The sequence below is a fragment of the Phyllobates terribilis genome, unplaced genomic scaffold (assembly GCF_046119375.1).
Source record: "Phyllobates terribilis strain yellow unplaced genomic scaffold, ASM4611937v1 Scaffold_9__5_contigs__length_417890890, whole genome shotgun sequence".
Lineage (NCBI taxonomy): Eukaryota > Metazoa > Chordata > Amphibia > Anura > Dendrobatidae > Phyllobates > Phyllobates terribilis.
Window position 1 is genome coordinate 211,711,669 of NW_027362769.1, and position 23,668 is coordinate 211,735,336.

At 42.3% G+C, this 23,668-nt stretch overlaps 1 protein-coding gene across 1 annotated transcript in view; it reads right to left on the reverse strand.

The window, feature by feature from the left end:
* Positions 1–23,668, reverse strand: part of XYLT1 (xylosyltransferase 1) — a 398,924-nt gene that overhangs the window by 55,227 nt on the left and 320,029 nt on the right. Inside the window, exon 7 of the mRNA XM_073647654.1 lies at positions 20,435–20,611. Coding sequence (XP_073503755.1) covers positions 20,435–20,611 — 177 coding nt within the window. The remainder of the gene's footprint in view (positions 1–20,434; positions 20,612–23,668) is intronic.

Here is a 23,668-nt window from a genome sequence, read left to right on the forward strand (position 1 = left end):
ATGAGGGGGTGGTGCATGACACACAGATTGGGTTGTGCCTAATGCCGGGCATGAGGGGGTGGTGCATGACACACAGATTGTGTTATACTTAGTGCCGGGCATGAGGGGGTGGGGCATGACACACAGACTGGGTTATGTCTAGTGCCGGGCATGAGGGGGTGGTGGGTGACACACAGATTGTGTTATACTTAGTGTCGGGCATAAGGGGGTGGTGCATGGCACACAGATTGTGTTATACTTAGCGCCTGGCATGAGGGGGTGGTGCATGATACACAGACTGGGTTATGCCTAGTGTCGGGCATGAGGGGGTTGTGCATGGTACACAGATTGTGTTATACTTAGTGCAGACTTGGTTATGCCTAGTGTCAGGCATGAGGGGGGTGGTGCATGGCACACAGATTGTGTTATACTTAGTGCGGGGTATGAGGGGGTGCTGCATGGCACACAGATTGTGTTATGTCTAGTGTGCGGCATGAGGGGGTGGTGCATGGCACACAGATTGTGTTATGCCTAGTGCAGGGTATGAGGGGGTGGTGCATGGCACACAGATTGTGTTATGCCTAGTGCAGGGTATAAGGGGGTGGTGCATGGCACACAGATTGTGTTATACCTAGTGCTGGGTATGAGGGGGTGGTGCATGACACACAGATTGTGTTATACCTAGTGCCGGGCATGAGGGGGTGGTGCATGGCACACAGATTGTGTTATACCTAGTGCTGGGTATGAGGGGGTGGTGCATGGCACACAGATTGTGTTATACTTAGTGCAGGGTATGAGGGGGTGGTGCATGACACACAGATTGTGTTATGCCTAGTGCAGGGTATGAGGGGGTGGTGCATGGCACACAGATTGTGTTATGCCTAGTGCAGGGTATAAGGGGGTGGTGCATGGCACACAGATTGTGTTATACTTAGTGCAGGGTATGAGGGGGTGGTGCATGGCACACAGATTGTGTTATGCCTAGTGCAGGGTATGAGGGGGTGGTGCATGGCACACAGATTGTGTTATGCCTAGTGCAGGGTATAAGGGGGTGGTGCATGGCACACAGATTGTGTTATACCTAGTGCTGGGTATGAGGGGGTGGTGCATGACACACAGATTGTGTTATACCTAGTGCCGGGCATGAGGGGGTGGTGCATGGCACACAGATTGTGTTATACCTAGTGCTGGGTATGAGGGGGTGGTGCATGGCACACAGATTGTGTTATGCCTAGTGCCAGATATGAAGGGTTAGTGCATGACACACGGATTGTATTCTACCTAGTGCCAGGCATGTTTTTTATTTTTGCCTGGAGTGACATGTCTGCATGATTTTACAAAATGTAAGACGAATGGAATTATAGACTTGCCATCCAGTAACACAATGGTACCATTTTTAACTAGTAATTCAATGTACAAGACAAGAGAAAACCTAAATCAGACGAAATATGCAAATGAGTCTGGAGGTGCACTTAGGAAGTGTCAATGGACTTGGACTGTTTTGTACATTAGATCTTTACAAAAAAAAATATTATTATTTTTTATAGGGGACAAAAGCCCATATTGTCATGACAATACTTTCATATGTAAAAACATGCTGGCAGGTCCCTTTAAACAATACAGAGAAATGACTCAGCTGTTTAATAAAATTGGAATAAGTCACTGTGTCACCCTGGCCTGGATGCCACAAAATATATTAAAGCTGTGTCTGAGAGCAAGGGGGAGGTTCTCTAGTCAGGGGAACATTAGCATGCAATGCCTCCTGTCTCAGGCCAGTAGGGGGAGCAGGCTGCCCCTATAAAAGCTGGTACTGGGGGCAGGGTTAGAGAGAACTTGAAGGCCTGTCTCAGGACTGAGACTTGTCCCAGAGCAGAGCAGGGACAGACAGTTGTATTGCACCTAAGAGGAAGAGTGGCAGGAGGAGAGCCACAAGCCAGAGACAAGAGGCGAAGAGAGCCTGTCTTGGCAGATAAAAGACTTACTTTACCAGACTTTGGTGTCTGAGGCTGGGAGGATTCTACATCCCCCAGCAGAGAACCAGTACGCAAGGGACTGTACATTCCTTGGCCTAAGAAGCCTGGAGGCTCTGCCACAACCGAAGGGACCAGTAAAGCCGTACAAGGCTGGGAGCAGAAAGGAACCCACATCGCAGGCCATACAGGCGAGAATACACGGAAAGCTCGGAAACGTGGGCTGTTACCCTATAATGAGGAGATAGCCAGAAGGAGCACAGAAAGCACGGTAGGCCTACACCCTCACCCTGACCAGGGCCAATTTCCCCGTTGCTCTCAGACATCCAGGTCCCTTCCTAGCTGGGACTGTTTGTGGGTCAATTTAGCTGTTCTAGTAAAGACCCTGGACTGCAACCTGTTGTCTGCGTGCTCCTTGCTCCTCCAGCACTATCAGCACTGGGACTCTCACTACCATCACTCCCAACATCCACTACACTGCCCTGGGGCCGCACTCTTCCCGTGGGGAGTCACACTACCCTAGCTGCACACCTCATCAGCCCCAGCGGTCTGCATGCAGCGGCGGTTCCTAATAACCGCAATCCACGGGTGGCGTAGTCGGACATAAATATCAGCACATAACGGACTACCACTGGCCTGACCACCCTGAGCCACGGAACCGGGTTGCCACTACTACTCCCATCGTTCCCCCACTGCCCGGATCCGAGTGCCCCACAGCCCAGGTGGCGAGTCATCACCATAAGCAGATTTTAGGATGCATCAATCTTCCCAAATGTAAGATTCACTTACACCATAACTGAACACATTAATAATTAACATATATAAAAAAAATACCCTTTACTACCATCTGGAAAATGTGACGCAAAAACGTAGCTGATGTGAACCAAAAGCACAAATGTAATAATACATGTTGGCCCAAGTTTGCTAAAGTTTTAAAAAGTCCCACAGGTGTCTAAAAAAAAAAGAGTACGGTAGTGTCATTTTGTTCCTTTAAATTTTTTTTTTTATTATAATTTTGACATATTCTTGAGTTAAATTTGTCAAACTATGAATATAATGCAGCAAAAAAAACAGAGCAAAAAAGTATAACTCAAGACAAAGACTAAAGGCAAACACGTGGTTCACCCAGTTTATTAATGGCCACGTGTGACTAAGTTTCCGCAGCAGCTGAGCAGCAATATAAAACCACATGACTGTCAAACGGCTCGTGGCCACAGGTGTTCTTCACATTGTGGCTGGAAAGATGGTTTTTACTCAGATGGATATTAAATCTAATGTTTTTTCCATACGCTATTGTGTTACATTTTACTGGACGCAGAATCGTCTTTTTTTACACTAAAATTACATTTTCAGCACAAATGACTCTACGGGGCACAATAAACCTGACACCAATGTATCATTCAATCATGGTCTTCGTAATGATTTTGAAATACTAAGTTTTTTTTGTACTAAATCTATCTGAAAACCTACATTTCATATTTAAGGGGAGTTTGTTAGCAGTTTTGACCCTGTAAAACTGCTAATAATGCTAGACATGAGTTTTGGAACGGTGCTTAAACTTACCTATGTGTTGCAGCATGACTGAGAGGGTGGAGTTTTAAACTGATGCTTGCCGCTACCGCAACTGTCCAATGGTGATGCCAAGGTGTCCTTGACTCTCTGCAGTACACAATCCACAACCTACCGCAATTCTCCAGTGGTGATGCCAAGGTGCCCCTGACTCTCTGCAGTACGTGGATCCAAAACCTACCGCAATTCTCCAGTGGTGATGCCAAGGTGCCCCCGACTCACTGCAGTACGTGGATCCAAAACCTACCGCAATTCTCCAGTGGTGACGCCAAGGTGCCCCTGACTCTCTGGAGCACACGTATCCATAACCTACTGCAATTCTCCAGTGGTGATGCCAAGGAGCCCCTGACTCTATGCAGTACGCGGATCCACAACCTACCGCAATTGTCCAGTGGTAATGCCAAGGTGCCCCTGACTCTCTGCAGTACACAATCAACAACCTACTGCAATTGTCCAGTGGTGATGCCAAGGTGCCCCTGACTCTATGCAGTAAGCGGATCCACAACCTACCGCAATTGTCCAATTGTGATGCCATGATGCCCCTGACTCTCTGCAGTACACAATCCACAACCTACTGCAATTGTCCAATCGTGATGCCAAGATGCTCCCGACTCTCTGCAGTACACAATCCACAACCTAACGCAATTGTCCAGTGGTGATGCCAAGGTGCCCCTGACTCTCTGAAGCACTTGTATCCACAACCTACTGCAATTCTCCAGTGGTGATGCCAAGGTGCCCCTGACTCTCTGTAGTATGCGGATCCACAACCTACCGCAATTCTCCAGTGGTGATGCCAAGGTGCCCCGACTCTCTGCAGTATGCGGATCCACAACCTACCGCAATTCTCCAGTGGTGATGCCAAGGAGCCCCTGACTCTATGCAGTACACGGATCCACAACCTACCGCAATTGTCCAGTGGTGATGCCAAGGTACCCCTGACTCTGCAGTTAGCGGGTCCACAACCTACCGCAATTCTCCAATGGTGATGCCAAGGTGCCCCTGACTCTCTGCAGTAAGCGGATCCACAACCTACCACAATTCTCCAATGGTGATGCCAAGGTGCCCCTGACTCTCTATAGTACATGATCCACCACCTACCGCAACTATCTTGTGGTGAGGCCCAGGTGCTCCTGACTCTCTGTAGCACGCTATCCACAACCTCCCACAATTGTGCAATGGTGAAGCCAAGGTGCCCCTGACTCTCTGCAATACGCAGGTCCACAACCCTTCCCATCTGCTCTGGAGTGACGGCTGCAGTGTTCATAAAGGAATTGTCTTTCCAGTTTTCGAACTATTACAAGATTCTTCAGCAGACCAATTAATACTTACATTAGAGTGGATTGCTCTCAGAAATTGGCCTGTCCGGAAGTCATGAATTCCATTTTCTGGCTTTAAATTTTATAAATTTGTTGCACTGTTGATGGCCACGCACCTACCGCTAATCCCCGCTAATATGCCACGCTCCATAAATTAATAGACTAGGGACTGACAAAAAGCACACCTTAGGGCATTCAACAAATAGCATGCAATTTTTTTTTTTTTTTTTATGCTCACCTTGTGATGCTGTGAAAGCAGAGAAATTACTGCTGCTCCGCTGGTTGGATGAACCAACATAGATATGAACCAAAAAAAGAAATGCGGGTGTGCTCCGCTAGTACGGACTTTACGGGATTCAGATGAATAGAAATAGATTGTAGTTAATACCCAACGCATTTCTATGTTGAATGGAGCTCTTCTTCAGGAGACCATAGAAAGAGGTCCATTTGACGCGTTGGGAATAAACTACAATCTACACTGCTCAAAAAATAAAGGGAACACTTAACCCCTTTACCCCCGAGGCCAATTTTTACAATTCTGACCACTGTCAATTTATGAGGTAATTACTCTGGAACGCTTCAACGGATCCCCCTGATTCTGAGAATGTTTTTTCGTGACATATTGTACTTCATGATTTTGGTAAAATTTCTTCGATATACTTGCGTTTATTTATGAAAAAAACGGAAATTTGGCAAAAATTTTGAAAATTTTGCAATTTTCAAAATTTTAATTTTTATGCCCTTAAATCAGAGAGATATGTCACACAAAATACTTCATAAATAACATTTCCCACATGTGTACTTTACATCAGCACAATTTTGGAACCAAATTTTTTTTTTGTTAGGGAGCTATAAGGGTTAAAAGTTGACCAGCGATTTCTCATTTTTCCAACAAAATTTACAAAACCATTTTTTTAGGGACCACATCACATTTGAAGTCACTTTGAGAGGTCTTTATGACAGAAAATACCCAAAAGTGACATCATTCAAAAAAACTGCACCCCTCAAGGTGCTCAAAACCACATTCAAGAACTTTATTAACCCTTCAGGTGCTTCACAGGAATTTTTGGAATGTGGAAGAAAAAAATGAACATTTAACTTTTTTCACAAAAATGTTACTTTAGACCCAATTTTTTTTATTTTCAAAGGGGTAACAAGAAAAAATGGACCCAAAAATTTGTTGTGCAATTTCCCCTGGGCACGCATATACCCCATATGTGGGGAAAAACCACTGTTTGGGCGCACGGCAGGGCTCGGAAGGGAAGGAGCGCCATTTGACTTTTTGATTGTAAAATTTGCTTGAATAATTAGCGGACGCCATGTTGCGTTTGGAGAGCCCCTGATGTGCCTAAACATTGGAAGTGGAAAAAAAAACACTTTTTCATTTTTACGAATCAATTTGTGAAGCACCTGGGGGTTCCAAGTGCTCACTATGCATCTAGATAGGTGCCTTGGGGGATCTAATTTCCAATATGGGGTCACTTGTGGGGGAGCTCCAATGTTTAGGCACACAGGGGCTCTCCAAACGCAACATGGCGTCCGCTAACAATTTGAGCCGATTTTCCATTCAATTTGTTAGCGGACACCATGTCGCCTTTGGAGAGCCCCTGATGTGCCTAAACAGTGGAGCTCCCCACAAGTGACCCCATTTTGGAAACTATACCCCTCAAGGATTTTATTAAGGGGTATAGTGAACATTTTGAACCCAGAGGTACGACACAGAATTGATAACATTAGGTCATCATATTGAATAAGTTGTCATTAGTCTTGAGCGCAAGTGCTCGCTACTTGAGTTTGCATCGGGTACTCAGGTATGCACCATGTACTGCATGTGCTCGAGTGACATGCTCGAGTCCCTGCCCCACATGTTTCACGGTTATTAGACACCCAAAAAAAAATATGCGGGGATCGCTCGTGCATCGCAGGCAATCCCCGCAAAGTTTTTTGGCCGCGAAGCATTTGGGGCGGAGACTCGAGCATGTCACTCAAATACCCACGATACACAATGCATACCAGAGCACCCGATGCAAACTCAAGTAGCAAGCACTTGCGCTCAACACTAGTCGCCATATCGTCATCTTTTTTTCTTACTTTTGAAAAAAATCACAACCCCATCACAACCCTAACCCCAAACCCAGCCCTAACCCTAGCCCTAACCCTAGCCCAAACACAACCCTAACCCGAGAGTTTATTTTTACGCCGTTCCTCGTGCAGTATAAGTGATTAGACGACCTTATTCTTCGGGTTGGTGCGACTACAGCGATACCAGAATCATATGGGGTTTTTATGACTGACAGCTGTCACACACTAAAAGACGCATTTTTTGTAAAATCTAGTTTTTGCATCGCCATATTTTGAGAGCTATAATTTTTCCAGATTTTGGCAGACAGAGTCATGTGATGGCTTGTTTTTTGCGGGATGAGTTGACGTTGTTATTGGTGCCATTTTCAGGTATGTGACATTTTTTGATCGCTTTCTATTCCGATTTTTGGGAGGCAGTATAAACAAAAACCAACAATTCAGGAATTGTTTTTTTTGTTTTTTTTTTATTCTGTTCCGCGTGTGGTAAAATTGATAAGGCAGCTTTATTCTTCGGGTCAGTACGTTTACAGCGGTACCACATTTATATAATTTTTCTATGTTTTACATAATAAAAGCAATTTTATAGAAAAAATTATTTTTTAGCATCGCTGTATTCTGAGAGCTATAACTTTTTTATTTTTCGGCTGATGGAGCTGTATGGCGGCTTGTATTTTGTGGGACGAGATGATGTTTTCAGCGGTACCATTTTTATTTATATTCGTCTTTTTGATCGCGTGTTATTCCATTTTTTGTTTGGCGGTATTGTGATAAAGCATTGTTTTTTGCTTCGTTTTTTATTTATTTTTTTTACCGTGTTCACTGAAGGGGTTAAATAGTGGGACAGTTTTATAGGTCAGGTCGTTCCGGACGCGGTGATACCAAATATGTGTACTTTTATTGTTTTTTTTTTTTTATAATAATATTTATTGATGGGTACATTATATTTTTATTTTTGGTGGATTATTTTTATTTATTTATTTTTTATATTTTTACAATTTTTTTAACATTTTTTTTTTTCACTTTATGACAGTTTTTTAACTTTTTTACTTTGTTCCACTATGGGACTTTCACATTTTTTTCTCTGATCGCCTGCATGGCACAGGAATGGAGCACCATCCCTGTGCCATGCAGGCTGTAAGCGCTGGACAGGGAGAAGATAGTTTGGAGATGCACTGCGCATGTCCAAAAAATCTTCCTGCTGTCTGGTGACCCGGATGTTGTCATGACGACATCGGGTCGTCATGGCAACATCCTGGAAGCCACGGCAGACAGCGCTGGAGGCCGGAAGAGGAGGTGAGTATTCCGATCACCTCCCCTTGCCACCGCAATGCTGCAATCGACTTCGATCGCAGCATTGCGGGGGTTAATGTGCCGGGAATGATGCGGGAACGCTCCCTGCACATAGCACCGGGTGTCAGCTGTGACAATCAGCTGACACCCGGCTGCGATCGCGCCTGTGTGCGGGCGAAATCGCCAGAGCGTATAAATACATATCTGGTCCATAACTCCCAGGGCACAGATACGTACTAACACGCCCTATGTCATAAAGGGGTTAAACAACAGAATATAACTCCAAGTAAATCAAACTTCTGTGAAATCAAACTGTCCACTTAGGAAGCAACACTGATTGACAATCAATTTCACATGCTGTTGTGCAAATGGAATAGACAATTGATGGAAATTATTGGCAATTATCAAGACACCCTCAATAAAGGAGAGGTTCTGCAGGTGGGGACCACAGACCACATCTCAGTACCAATGCTTTCTGGCTGATGTTTTGGTCACTTTTGAATGTTGGTTGTGCTTTCACACTCGTGGAAGCATGAGACGGACTCTACAACCCACAGAAGTTGCTCAGGTAGTGCAGCTCATCCAGAATGGCACATCAATGCGAGCTGTGGCAAGAAGGTTTGCTGTGTCTGTCAGCGTAGTGTCCAGAGGCTGGAGGCGCTACCAGGAGACAGGCCAGTACACCAGGAGATGTGGAGGCAGCCGTAGGAGGGCAACAACCCAGCAGCAGGACCGCTACCTCCACCTTTGTGCAAGGAGGAACAGGAGGAGCACTGCCAGAGCCCTGCAAAATGACCTCCAGCAGGCCACAAATGTGCATGTGTCTGCCCAAATGGTTAGAAACTGACTCCATGAGGGTGGTATGAGGGCCCGACGTCCACAGATGGGGATTGTGCTCACAGCCCAACACCATGCAGGATGCTTGGCATTTGCCACAGAACACCAGGATTGGCAAAGTCGCCACTGGCGCCCTGTGCTTTTCACAGATGAAAGCAGGTTCACACTGAGTACATGTGACAGACGTGACAGAGTCTTCGGAGACGTCGTGGAGAGCGATCTGCTGCTTGCAACATCCTTCAGCATGACCGGTTTGGCAGTGGGTCAGTAATGGTGTGGGGTGGCATTTCTTTGGAGGGCCTCACAGCCCTCCATGTGCTCGCCAGAGGTAGCCTGACTGCCATTAGGTACTGAGATGAGATCCTCAGACCCCTTGTGAAACCATATGCTGGTGCGGTTGGCCCTGGATTCCTCCTAATGCATGACAATGCCAGACCTCATGTGGCTGGAGTGTGTCAGCAGTTCCTGCAAGATGAGGGCATTGAAGCGATGGACTGGCCTGCCTGTTCCCCAGACCTGAATCCGATTGAGCACATCTGGGACATCATGTCTCGCTCCATCCACCAATGTCACATTGCACCACAGACTGTCCAGGAGTTGGCGGATGCTTTAGTCCAGGTCAGGGAGGAGATCCCACAGGAGACCATCCGCAACCTCATCAGGAGCATGCCCAGGTGATGTAGGGAGGTCATACTGGCACGTGGAGGCCACACACAATACTGAGCCTCATTTTGACTTGTTTTAAGGACATTACATCAAAGTTGGATCAGCCTGTAGTGTGTTTTTCCACTTTAATTTTGGGGGTGACTCCAAATCCAGGCCTCCATTGGTTAATAAATTTGATTTCCATGGATGATTTTTGTGTGATTTTGTTGTCAGCACATTCAACTTTGTACAGAACAAAGTATTCAATGAGAATATTTCATTCATTCAGATCTAGGATGTGTTATTTGAGTGTTCCCTTTATTTTTTTGAGCAGTGTGTTTCTGTTCATCTGAAATCCGGTGATTTCCTTACCAGCAGCGCAGCACTCCCGCATTTCTACTTTTGCTTCATGCACCAAAATTTGTGACATTTTAAAGCCCCATGCGGTGCGCAAATAGTAAAATAAACTCTGCTTTCTTATTTTTGATGAATTTTGTTTATTTCTAAAATTAAAAAAAGATACAAATTTGTAAACAGTTTTGAAAAAAAAAACATTTTTCCTATTTGTGTCCATGGGTCCTATGCAGATCTATGTGTCTCTATGGTTACAGACTACAAATGAACCTGTGTGTTGCCTTAATCCTGTAGTGTTGGGTTACTCCATTTCCCCAGTTCTTTCTTCCTATTAACCTACAGATGAACGACGATAGAAAAGAAGTGGCATAACTTCAATTCTAAACTATTTAGGGTTTATTTTTAATTTGTAACAATGATCTGCTGTGACCAAAAAAATAAAAGATATTTTTATTAAAAAAATATATGCCGATTATTTTATTATTTATTTTTTTAATTTTAGATGTAAGGGTTTAAGTACAGCACAGGAGACTGCATTCATCACCTGTCACCAGGACCCAATAAAAGTCTAGAACATAGAAGACCTTTTGTCCTAGAAGTCTAGCAGGAATGCTGGTATGCACATATGTCTGCATCTTGTACATAATTATATACTTAATTTTTTTAAGTATGGGTATCATAAAGGATTTTGCTTGCTACAAAATTACCATAGGACAGATACACCCTTTTAGGACTGTTTGTGTCAGAGACTGCTCAGATACTCTATTATTGTCCCATTTTCACTTTTTTTCACTATTACTATGCTAAAATTCATATAATCCTGGACCATGCAAAACACCCATAAACATGACTCTCATTTATTAGTAAAATATCACTATTGACATATATACTTAGCTTACCTTTTCAATGGGATTTATGAGAATATTTGGTCTTTGGGCGTATTTGAATACTTTAAAGTGGGTTTTCTCACTAAATACTTTTATTACCTGTACATAGTATAGATCTATGATCGCTGGGGAGAATTGCTGTTTCATCAGTCTCATAGAAGTGAATGGAATAGTGGTCTAAGGGGTAAGGTTTTTTCTTGTGCAGAGTGACATGCCAGGTCTGGCACGCCAGTATGAAGAGACTTAAATGCCTTGCATGCTCCTCTGGGGAATTAAATATGCAAATTGACTCCTCAGAGAGTCAATTGAGAGCCTCTTCAGAGAGGAATAGGACCTGAACTCTAGCGCCACCTATTGGAAGTAGCAATCCTACAAGTCAATATCAACCCTTTAAATGAACCTTGAAATATGACTTAGGATAAAAGAAAAATCAGAATCTCATTTTGTAGGCACAGAATAGTAGTCACACATGTGTGCTACAGCCTCTATCACAAAGAGGATTTTGGGATCCAATCCTGGCGATAGGTGGAGGTCCAACCAGTTGTCACCCCCAGAAATCATATATTTATCACCTGTCCTGTGGCTAGGTGACAAACATTTCCTAGGAAAACATTTTTTAAGAAAAATCTAGTATAAAAGCTTTATTCTAAATGACAATATTGATCAAGAATTATAGACCGAAGATCATCCTATGGCAGGAAGTGAAGATCAAAACCGGTTTCCTTCAAGATCAACATTTTGAACATAAGGAGCACTTTTTTTTCTCCAAGATCAACATCTCTAAATACCTAAAATAAACGAGATCTACTGCGCTGGTACACTCACTTTAAATGACACGAGAGGTTAAGAAGATAAAAAAAAAAAATGTTTTATTTTTATTTATACAAAACTGGTTAAAATAAGGATAAAATATGAGGCTAAAATTCCCAGAAGAAGCGAGGTTCCGTGGAGGAATATGAACGAAATATCAGTGGATTATTCTCGGTATATCCAGGACGTACAGGTACCTGTGAAGGGTATATATACAGTTATATGAAAAAGTTTGTGCACCCCTATTAATCTTACGTTTAATGTTTTATAAAAATTGGTGTTTTTGCAACAGCTATTTCAGTTTGATATATGTAATAACTGTTGGACACAGTAATGTTTCTGCCTTGAAATGAGGTTTATTGTACTAACAGAAAATGTGCAATCTGCATTCAAACAAAATTTGACAGGTGCATAAGTATGGGCACCCTTATCATTTTCTTGTTTTAAATACTCCTACCTACTTTTTACTGACGTACTAAAGCACTTTTTTGGTTTTGTAACCTCATTGAGCTTTGAACTTCATAGCCAGGTGTATGCAATCATGAGAAAAGCTACTTAAAGTGGTCACTTGCAAGTTGTTCTCCTGTTTGAATCTCCTCTGAAGAGTGGCATCATGGGCTCCTCAAAATAACTGTCAAATGATCTGAAAACAAAGATTATTCAACATAGTTGTTCAGGGGAAGGATACAAAAAGCTGTCTCAGAGATTTAACCTGTCAGTTTCCACTGTGAGCAACATAGTAAGGAAATGGAAGAACACAGGGACAGTTCTTGTTAAGGCCAGAAGTGGCAGGCCAAGAAAAACATCAGAAAGGCAGAGAAGAAGAATGGTGAGATCAGTCAAGGACAATCCTCAGACCACCTCCAGAGAGCTGCAGCATCAACTTGCTGCAGATGGTGTCACTGTGCATCGGTCAACTATACAATGCACTTTGCACAAGGAGAAGCAGTATGGGAGAGTGATGCAAAAGAAGCCATTTCTGCAAGCACGCCACAAACAGAGTCGACTGAGGTATGCAAAAGCACATTTGGAGAAGCCAATTTCTTTTTGGAAGAAGGTCCTGTGGACTGATGAAACCAAGATTGAGTTGTTTGGTCATACAAAAAGGCGTTATGCATGGCGGCAAAAAAACACAGCATTCCAAGAAAAACACTTGCTACCCACAGTAAAATTTGGTGGAGGTTCCATCATGCTTTGGGGCTGTGTGGCCAATGCCGGCATCGGGAATCTTGTTAAAAGTTGAGGGAAGCATGGATTCCACTCAGTATCAGCAGATTCTTGACAACAATGTTCAAGAATCAGTGATAAAGTTGAAGTTACGCAGGGGATGGATCTTTCAGCAAGACAATGATCCAAAACACCGCTCCAAATCTACTCAGGCATTCATGCAGAGGAACAATTACAATGTTCTGGAATGGCCATCCCAGTCCCCAGACCTGAATATCATTGAACATCTGTGGGATCATTTGAAGAGGGCTGTCCATGCTCGGCGACCATCAAACTTAACTAAACTGGAATTGTTTTGTAAAGAGGAATGGTCAAAAATACCTTCATACAGGATCCAGGAACTCATTAAAAGCTACAGGAAGCGACTAGAGGCTGTTATTTTTCCAAAAGGAGGATCTACTAAATATTAATGTCACTTTTCTGGTGAGGTGCCCATACTTATGCACCTGTCAAATTTTGTTTGAATGCAGATTGCACATTTTCTGTTAGTACAATAAACCTCATTTCAAGGCAGAAACATTACTGTGTCCAACAGTTATTACATATATCAAACTGAAATAGCTGTTGCAAAAACACCAATTTTTATAAAACAATAAGCTTAAGATTAATAGGGGTGCCCAAACTTTTTCATATAACTGTACTATGATAAGTATAGGAATAGTTGGCGAATTATCTTATTAATATATAGAGATTTTAGTTACCTGAAAGGTAATTAGGTGGTGGAAGAATAATCACATATGGATGCCTCTGGCTAGTTCTCTTGAACCTGTCAGCTGTGAGTAAAAGAAGGGGGGCTAATTATTAAGAGACAGGGTATTACCACGTTTAGAGTTTGAGTTGGGTATTTTACCTGTATAGTAGAAATCTTAAATAAGTGGAAAGGTCTGTATATATCTGGTAGGATTAGGGGGTTACTCCCGTGGGTTATTGCAGAGACTATAGGGTACTAGAAAGTGGGAATAGAAAATTAAAACGTTAAAACGTATATAGATCTAGGTAGCACACTTTTCACAGTTTGTCTTATCCGTAGGGAAGTAGTTTTGTGGATCTAGAGGGTAGTAGTTGTCTAATGGTGGTGGATGTAGTCACAGTATAGTCATCCAGACTAGTGTAGTCATCGAGATTATCCCTGACGAAGGATACCGTAGTATCCGAAACGCGTAGGAAGTGTGGCCTCTCCTGCTCTCCGTCTCCCAGTCACGTGACTATTAAGACCTTACGCAACGCAGGTCCTACTGAGATCATCATCTTTCTTTCCTCGGGTGCTGCACGCAGGTGCCGGAGTCTCCGGCCGGGACTCCGACGCCCTCAGCCCTGACATCCAGCAGTCCCGTCCCCACGAAGCAAGCCTTCTAACCAGGACGCCGACAAAGGTAACAACTCCAGCAACACGTACCCATCCGGGACTACACGTGCATGCACGACAGACTCCACCGCCCCAAGGAATACTTACCACCACCACCGTCGAAAGAAACAGCTACAAAGCACTTACCAGCGCTCTCTATCTATTGCTACGAACCAGGATTTTTTCTATACAGCTCAACCTACTCCACAGCTGATTCTTTTTCCATCACACAGAGCCACTAGTGGTAAGACTTCTCATTCTATTGCAGCAGTACGTAACTCTATATATATATATAAGAGATCATCTTACCCTTCTTTTTACCTATGAGTACTGTATTTATAATAATTATTATTTATAATAACCATCATTGACACATAGCTCCCCTAGGTGGTATAACTAATCTCGATGACTACACTAGTCTGGATGACTATACTGTGACTACATCCACCACCATTAGACAACTACTACCCTCTAGATCCACAAAACTACTTCCCTACGGGTAAGACAAACTGTGAAAAGTGTGCTACCTAGATCTATATACGTTTTAACGTTTTAATTTTCTATTCCCACTTTCTAGTACCCTATAGTCTCTGCAATAACCCACGGGAGTAACCCCCTAATCCTACCAGATATATACAGACCTTTCCACTTATTTAAGATTTCTACTATACAGGTAAAATACCCAACTCAAACTCTAAACGTGGTAATACCCTGTCTCTTAATAATTAGCCCCCCTTCTTTTACTCACAGCTGACAGGTTCAAGAGAACTAGCCAGAGGCATCCATATGTGATTATTCTTCCACCACCTAATTACCTTTCAGGTAACTAAAATCTCTATATATTAATAAGATAATTCGCCAACTATTCCTATACTTATCATAGTATATATACCCTTCACAGGTACCTGTACGTCCTGGATATACCGAGAATAATCCACTGATATTTCGTTCATATTCCTCCATGGAACCTCGCTTCTTCTGGGAATTTTAGCCTCATATTTTATCCTTATTTTAACCAGTTTTGTATAAATAAAAATAAAAAAAATTTTTTTTTTATCTTCTTAACCTCTCGTGTCATTTAAAGTGAGTGTACCAGCGCAGTAGATCTCGTTTATTTTAGGTTTTATGCTTATGTGGTATATGGTGCCCCTTACTACGTGCTGCAGGTTAACTTAATTATACCCACCAGCGCCCTTAAGAACTCTTATATATCTCTAAATACCTGTCCAAGAATAGAAAAAGGGGCAAAAACATGCTAAGGTGTAATTTGAAGCTTCTTGGGGGACTAATGCAAACTCCATAGCCTAATAATCAGTGATGGCTTCACAATCTCATTCATGTGATGAACCAGTCTCTATAAGATTTATAAGTAGGCTTGGACTGGCCCATAGGAGATCAGGTGAATTCCCCAGTGGACCCCTGTATGGGACGTAGTTGGCAAGATACATTTGATTCACTTTGTATAGTCAAAGGCAGAATCTCATCATTCACTTAACAAACTGCTAAGTTAATTATTATATAAAAGCATAGGTAAGTTTGTGAAATATGGTGATGTAATATTTGCATGTAGCTGAAAAGTGGGCCACCAGAGTCAACCTTACACCTGGCACCCCAGTCCAACACTGTTTATAAGCATTATAACTGAATTATTTATGACCAGGTTAGGTCCACCTAACCACACCCCAACACTTTGGGTTATGATTCAACGAGTAGGGGTCATCTGAGATTACTATATAGTACAACCTAGCCGAAAGGTTTATCTGTAGAGTGCATTCAGAGTATTCAGTATCCATATTAGAACCCAAGTGTAAAATGTTCTGTACGACCTATAGCTTTTAATTATGTCTAGACAATGCCAAATACATCACAGGAGAAGGAATTGATTTCTACTAGGATTATTGGCTTTTCAGAGAAGTGGATATTGTTTGCAGCAATTACATGTCGGCCAAAACTGGCCTCTTTTCCCATGTGAGAAGATCTGTAAAGGAATACAGTTTACAGACAAAGTGAACCCAATTCCAGTGAAATGGCAACTAAATACTCTGATAACATTTCGTTAATAAAAGAGCAATAATAAAAAAAAGCTTGTTTGGCATCTGCAGTGAGATATCTTTGATGGTCAGTTCATTTTAGCAACAATCTGGCCGATGTCCATGAAAATCCTGTCTGCTACAAGAGCTGAGCTGTTGCTGCTTCTTCACGACCTTCACAAGTGGATGCAGAACAAATCAAGGTCGTGGCTGAGCTGATTCTACATTGATATATCTCGGCTGAAAGATAAATGCAGTAGACTAGACCTGTCCAACTCATGCCTTTAGTTGTCAAAACATCCATTAAGTGCGCACATAAATTCATTCACATACAAAGCTTGCTGAATGTAAATGATGTTTATTTGCATACATTTAGTGCTCCCGCAGCATGCTGAGCACCTCTAACAAACAGGCAAGGATGTTTAGAGGAAGCTCAGGAAGTTATTGGCAAGAAAGTTTTTCACAAATTATTTTTGCAAGTTGAAGACAAAACCTGAATGATACACATATAGTGGATTAACACTCCAGGTATAAGTGAAACCTTAGAAAAAACAGTCATAATAAGGCCTATGTCTAGTCTGCATTTAGCTTGACAATCATAAAGCATGTTTATGCAGTAGACCCTGGGCCATCTGCCAGGTTTGCCTTGTGCCAACACTGTCCCTGGCACTCCTACACTCAAAATGTAACATCCATTTGTATTCTGTATCCTATTTAGTAACTAAAAACTTCAGCAAAGCAACCTGTATTCAATTGACAGATCTGCAAAACTTGAAATTCAGTAAGGTCTATCTCTCTTATCGCCATACCCGCAGTTGCTTTCCACATGGTCAGTGGTGGCTTCCTTCTGCTTGCCTTGCTTCTGGTCTCTGGGCATGTCCTCCTGCACCTACCATAACCTCTGGCTCCGGTACTTCTTACAATGTGCACTATAGGTTCAGGGAGCCAAATATTTCGTCACAGCTAGTGCACTTCACTTTCCAAATGCCCACTGTGTAAGAAATAAGGTACTAAAAGCTACTGCCATGTTAAAAAGTCTATCTAGTGACTTTTCTCTAGCAGCTCTGATCTGCCTAGTTCCCTGACTACTAGAGTTTATGCAAAACGATAGGCAGGACCCAGTCCATCAGCCACGTCAGTAATCTGTGGATGCTGGACTGCAGCCCTGTGAACCACCTACTATCTGATGGCATTTTGTTTTGATTAGCCAGTCTAGTGATATGTCACATGTAAGTCACGTAGAGATAAAATGACCTCACTCTCACGGAGTCTTGAATCAAATGTGATTTTATTATAAGAAGCACAAACAACGTGTCAAAATGCATGGAAACATATGTGACAGGTTATCCTGTCGCATATGTAATGAGATAGACAAGTGAGAAGATGCACATAGTTAATGCCTTACAGAGTGGCTGCAAGCAAACACAGCCATCTGCTGGTCAAAGAAAATAGAGAAAGTGAAAGCAGAATGAATTACATTAGCAGGAACTCAAGAGTGAAGTGTATGTTCCCTCGGGGAAGAGATTGGAGGAGACACTAGGTCAGGTGATAGCTGTGGTGCAGTTAGCAATTATAAAAGGCCCAGGAGGGCAGTGAAGGGGGGGGAGTTGGCACCAAAACCTGTAGAAGGACGGACGTATAGTACAGCAAGCTGGCTTATAGCCGCCATTTGAAAGACCAGATCCGAGTAAAGGAGTCAAGAGACCAGATCCAAGTAAAGAAGTCGAGAGACCAGATACTAGTATAGGAGCTGAGAGACCAGATCCGACTAATGGAGTCGAGAGACCAGATTCGAGTAAAGGAATCAAGAGACCAGATCCAATTAAAGACTCTAAAGACAACAGAGCCAGGAGAGCTGAGCCGAGTGAGCAGAACAAGGGCAGAGAAAGACGAGCAGAGACTAGGCAGACGGGCAGCGACTAGGCCGTAGCGGAGGGTCGTTCATGTGAGCCGTCACTTTCAGAGTAGTTGTACAATACAAAGTGGGGACCGGGGGCTGTGCTTCAGGGAACAAAGGCGGCCAGTGTGACGAGTGTACGGAGAAACTCACCAACTTGGGACTTGCGGCCTAGTGGGCAGTATTGTTGACTTCCGTTAGGGCCTGTGTGATGTTTTGTGTTGTCTAGAGAGTGACAATGGTGACGGGTCCAGTAGTGACAGTGATGCCCTTTAGGTTGGGGTAATAGGACTAAGACATCACTGACGATAACAGTTATTTAATGGTAATAATAGAACGATAGAGTGTAAATAGCATAGTGTCAATATCCTGTTCATCTGAATTACAGTATTCTTCTTGTAACATAACTTGTTTCATTTTCACTGTTTGCGCTCCAGATATTGTGCCGAAGGCACCCCTTTCATTGTGTTAATCGAATAAATAGTTGTTGAAGTACCACTGTCTCCTCATTGTCTGCGCTGTTTCATCCATGTACCTGTTAATGCATATGTCTCCAGGCATTTCGGCACATTGTTTATACTTGCTATAATAAAATCACACTTAATTCAGACTCAGTGAGAGTGTGGTCGTTTCCTCTCCACTATACTCTACTATACCATCCACCCGGCTCGACCAGCACCTCCCAAGAGAGCTGAGTGCACACCATCATTCTCTTCAACATGCAAGTCACGTCACAACGAGGCTGTCGCGCCAAGTCAGTTAATCAAAAGAGGAGCCGCAGATGTTGTTAGGTAAGAGGCAATCCTCATACTTCCTGTTCAGCAGCCACAAGTTACTGATGTGGCCAAAAGGTTGGGTCATGCGAATTAATATGTATCAAGTCTAGTAGTCAGGGAACTAGCAAGGACAGAGCCAAAATAGTCATGTCACTAGATACACTTTTTCACATGTCAAGTAAAATTAGTTGTTTGTCGCCTGCCCTGTTCCTCTATCTGTTACCTGCGTTGAAAGAATTCTGGCAATTCTGATCTTCTGTCTGTTCACACTATGAACTCCGCTTACAGGTGACATTTGTCTGTCTGCCCATCAGCCATTGCTATTGTGAGCAACAGCCTAACCCAAATCAAAACAGCATATCAACCACTTTAGGTAGACCTTGTGTCAGCTAAAATTTGCCTTCACTCGGTAACCAGTCACAATTCAAGCTTTGGGACCCCTACTGATCATGGTTTTGCCTTCACAGAGGTCTTGTCATAAACTTAATCGTGCTAGGAACAGTTATATAGTCCTTTTCACCTGAATGGAGCACAGCTGCAGTTCCTACACACTGCAGGTGGCCAGAGTGTCCTGTGTGGGGAAAAAACATGAAGGTGCCCACTGCATTAAAGGGGTTTTCCCAAGAACAAAGTTCATTTTAAAATTGATTTTAATCAATACATATTGGAATAATAATAAGTTCTACAATTGGATGTGTTTAAAAAAATGTTCCTGTGCCGAGATAATCTTATAAATGTGCCCCTGCTGTGTACTGTGTAATGGCTGTGTCTGACCGTGCAGGAACATAGTCTGATCATACCACATCTCCTGGGCAGAGGAGGAAGCAAAAGAGTATACAGACATTACAGCCGGGGATCACAGCTGATTCTTTCTGTGAGGTAAAACATTTCTCTGCCTGTTTTTAAAAAATGTTTTACCTCAAAGTAAGAATTATTTGCGATCCCATGCTGTGATATCTGTATATTCTCTTTTGCTTCCTCCCCTGCCCAGAAGCTGTGGTATGAGACCATGTTCCTGCATGGTGAGACACAGCCATTACACAGTACACAGCAGGGGCACATTTATAAGATTATCTCAGCACAGGAACATTTTATTTAAACACATCCAATTGTGGAAATTATTATTAGTCCAAGGTCTATTGATTAAAATGAACTTTATTTGTGGGACAACACCTTTAAATCAATGAATCTTCAGCATCAATGGGGTTCCAAAGATCTGGCCCTCACCATTCATAAGATGATGTAATATCCTAGTGATATACCATCACTGCATAAATTGGGAATACCCCTTTAAAACCGATAAAATATTTTAAGCAGTATTATCATATTAACATGCATATTTTCATGCTACAAACAGAAACAATAGGAAAGTAAGGATGTCTGTATAAAAGAAAACTATTTTTAATGGAGACATACGTACCTGAAAGCGGTGGAAGTCAGAAGGCTTGAAGTCATTTGGCGAGCAGCCACACCAGTCGACAATGTGTTTATATTGACATTTGCAGCCTAGTTTTCTATTCCAGTTAGTGATTCGCAAATTATTATCAACCATGGTGTCACAATAAGGGCTGTTTTCCAAAACAGTATGAAAGAAAGACTGAAAGGGAAAAGGAAAAAAAAAAGTTTAAAGGTCTTACTAGTCAATAAGACTCAATCAAACACAAGAAATGAACTGGAAAGCAACAAATACAGTGGATGAAAGGCCATGTAAGACACAGGATGAAGATACTATGAGTGCTAAAGACATACTCTAATAAAAAATGGCCTATTGGTTGTTTGTTAATGCTGCATTGGTTATGAAGAGGTGCTTTGTTCACGTTCACTCCACCCATGAGAAATGAGGATGGAGAACCCCCTGCAACTGTGATTATGTCCACTGATGAGAGCTCCTAAATTAAAACTTATTTGTGGCATGTAGTAAAAAGAAAAAAGTTGACATACAACGAGGTCACAATTAAGATACTAAAGTTTATTCAAATATTCAAATTTATCTTTATTTGGCCGCTATGACAACAATGTTTATTTTTTTCTATAAATTATTTAGAATTCTTCATTAATTAAAAGAACAAAAACATTTGCAAGTTCTACAAAGTCCCAACATTGAGAAATTCCTTATTCTGTGGATCCATTTTCCTGTAATTCTTTACTATGTCATTTCCTATTTCAAAAAAGAAATTCCGATTTAAAAAAATAAAATAACCTGCTGAAGAATATAATTTATATTTATAATCTAGCAGCAACATAGAAGAGAAAGGAACCTGATCCGTATCCTGATGATTACTGTAATTTGTTTACGTTCTATTGATGAAACTGGTTAGAAAAAGAGAATATGTCTGGAAAGTGCAGGGGCATTCTGCCTTCTGATGCCATTTTCTAATTACAAGGGCATCCAGTCTCTAAAATAAATTCTAAGCTAAAATCTTTATCTGGACAGAAAATATACGGAGGCTGTTTATTATGTGCATATACTATCAGCTTCTTATATTTACATTTTTATATGCCATGATGCCATACTGAGCTGTTCACAAGTATACTTGACAGCATGTAAATATTGGCCTACAGGCTCAGGAAATGTTTCTTTCCTAAGAATATATCTAGCTTTAGAACTATGTATAGTTTACATATTCTACTGTAGCTTCCAATTATTTATCAGTATAACTGGGTTCAAGTATGACCAGGAGCGACATCTTTATGGAGCTTGTATGTTCCTAATACTTACATGTTTATTTTCCAGGTACTTGTGTTTGTTAAGAAATAGGCTCTAGTATGTAAGTGTAACTAGACTGGGGTATATTATTTAATTCCCATTGCTTACATAGTGTTAACGTATTTTGCAGTGTTGCAGAGATTACTACTAGTGCTGAGCGAACATGCTTGGATAACGTGTTATCCGAGCATGCACGGCCTTATCCGAGTATTCTCGGTCTGCTCGTCTATTATGTTTGCCTCCCAGCGGCCGCATGTTTTCCAGCAGAAGACAGACGCAACACATGCGGGGATTGGCTAACAAACAGGCAATCTCCACATGTGTTGCGTCTGTCTTCCGCCGGAAAACATGAAGCCGCTGGGAGGCAAACATAATAACCGAGCGGGCCAAGAATACTCGGATAAGGCCGTGCATGCTCGGATAACACGTTATCCGACCACGTTCGCTCAACACTAATAATAATCTTTATTTATATAGCGCCAAGATATTCTGCAGCGCTTTACAATTCAGAGGTTCATATACAACAGTCATAAGTAACATAGCTAAAGATAATGCAATAATTAAAGCAAAAACAATGACGACCCTGCTCGTAAGAGCTTACAATCTATAATGAGGTGGGGGTGACACAAAGTACAGGGGCTTATTAATTACTACCATTCACGTCAGTCCTGTTCCCAATGAGGTTCCAAATCTTAGCTCCCATTGCTTATATAGCGCTAACATATTTTGCAGTACTACAGAGGTTACTACCAGTCACATCGGTCCCTGTCCCCAATGGAGCTCACAATCCTAATTCCCTATGTCACACACTAGAACTAATTTCATAAGAAAACATGCAGATTTGTTCAGGATACTGTTCTTGATCACGTGAACTGAGGATCCTAGTGTTATAAGGTCACAATGATAGCCACTAAGCAACGATGCTTACAATTGGTATCACAATTTTTGGAGGAAAATAGCTACAGGGGGAGCAGATATGCCAGTTGCACCCAAGTCTTAAAGTGAACTTGACAGATGATAAATACTGTCCATCCCAATCTACGTGTGTGCATAGGCAGAGACCTGCCAATCCAGGGCAGTAGGTGGCGAGAAGCCGCCAGGGACTAGTCTATGGAGCAGCTCGGTCCATGGCGGCTATTAAAGTATGTTTTTCTCAGAAAAGCCGCAGCGTTACAGAGTCAAACGTACCTGGCTGAGATCACACAGCAAGTGCCTGATACATGCTGTCGGGGGATTGGGCAGCATGTATCATCTGTCACGCTCACTTTAAGGCCCCCATACACATTAGATAGCTGTTGGCAGAGCGATCGCTCCGCCAACAGCTATCTCTCCCGATTCCTCCATACACAAGAATACTTGGTCCGGCTAAGCATTCCTGTATTCTCTGAGAGAGACACTGTTAGATTCTTCTTATCTCTATGCCAAAAAGGGATCAGCCATTGAAATTCAGCAGGTCAAATCCTTCTCTCACCTGACATTTTATAGAAGAGACCACATACACTTCACATGGTCGGTCAATCCCAGTAATATCAGCAGGTTTGGCTGACTTTTATCTAAAGTGCATGACCTTTTGTTACTGAGAGGCACGAAAGTCCTCTCTGTCAGAAAAGAAGACACAATGTTATGCATGTGGGTGGCTCTCAGACAGATTTTGTGTTAGACCAGATATCTTTAGGATATGTCTTTGCTTCCTTTGCAATGGGAAATATATATTATATGTTACAGGGTTGATGCACTGATTTTTACTCCCTGAATTACAACTCCACTAAAATATTGAATTCTATCCACCACTAGGTCAATGAAGACTGATTCACATACAGCATTGGTCAAAAGTTTGGACACACCTGTTCATGCAATGGTTTTCCATATTCTTATTGGAAGGTGCACATTGTAGATTCAGACTGAAGGCCGTAAAACCACAAAAGGACACATATGGAAAACCGTAAA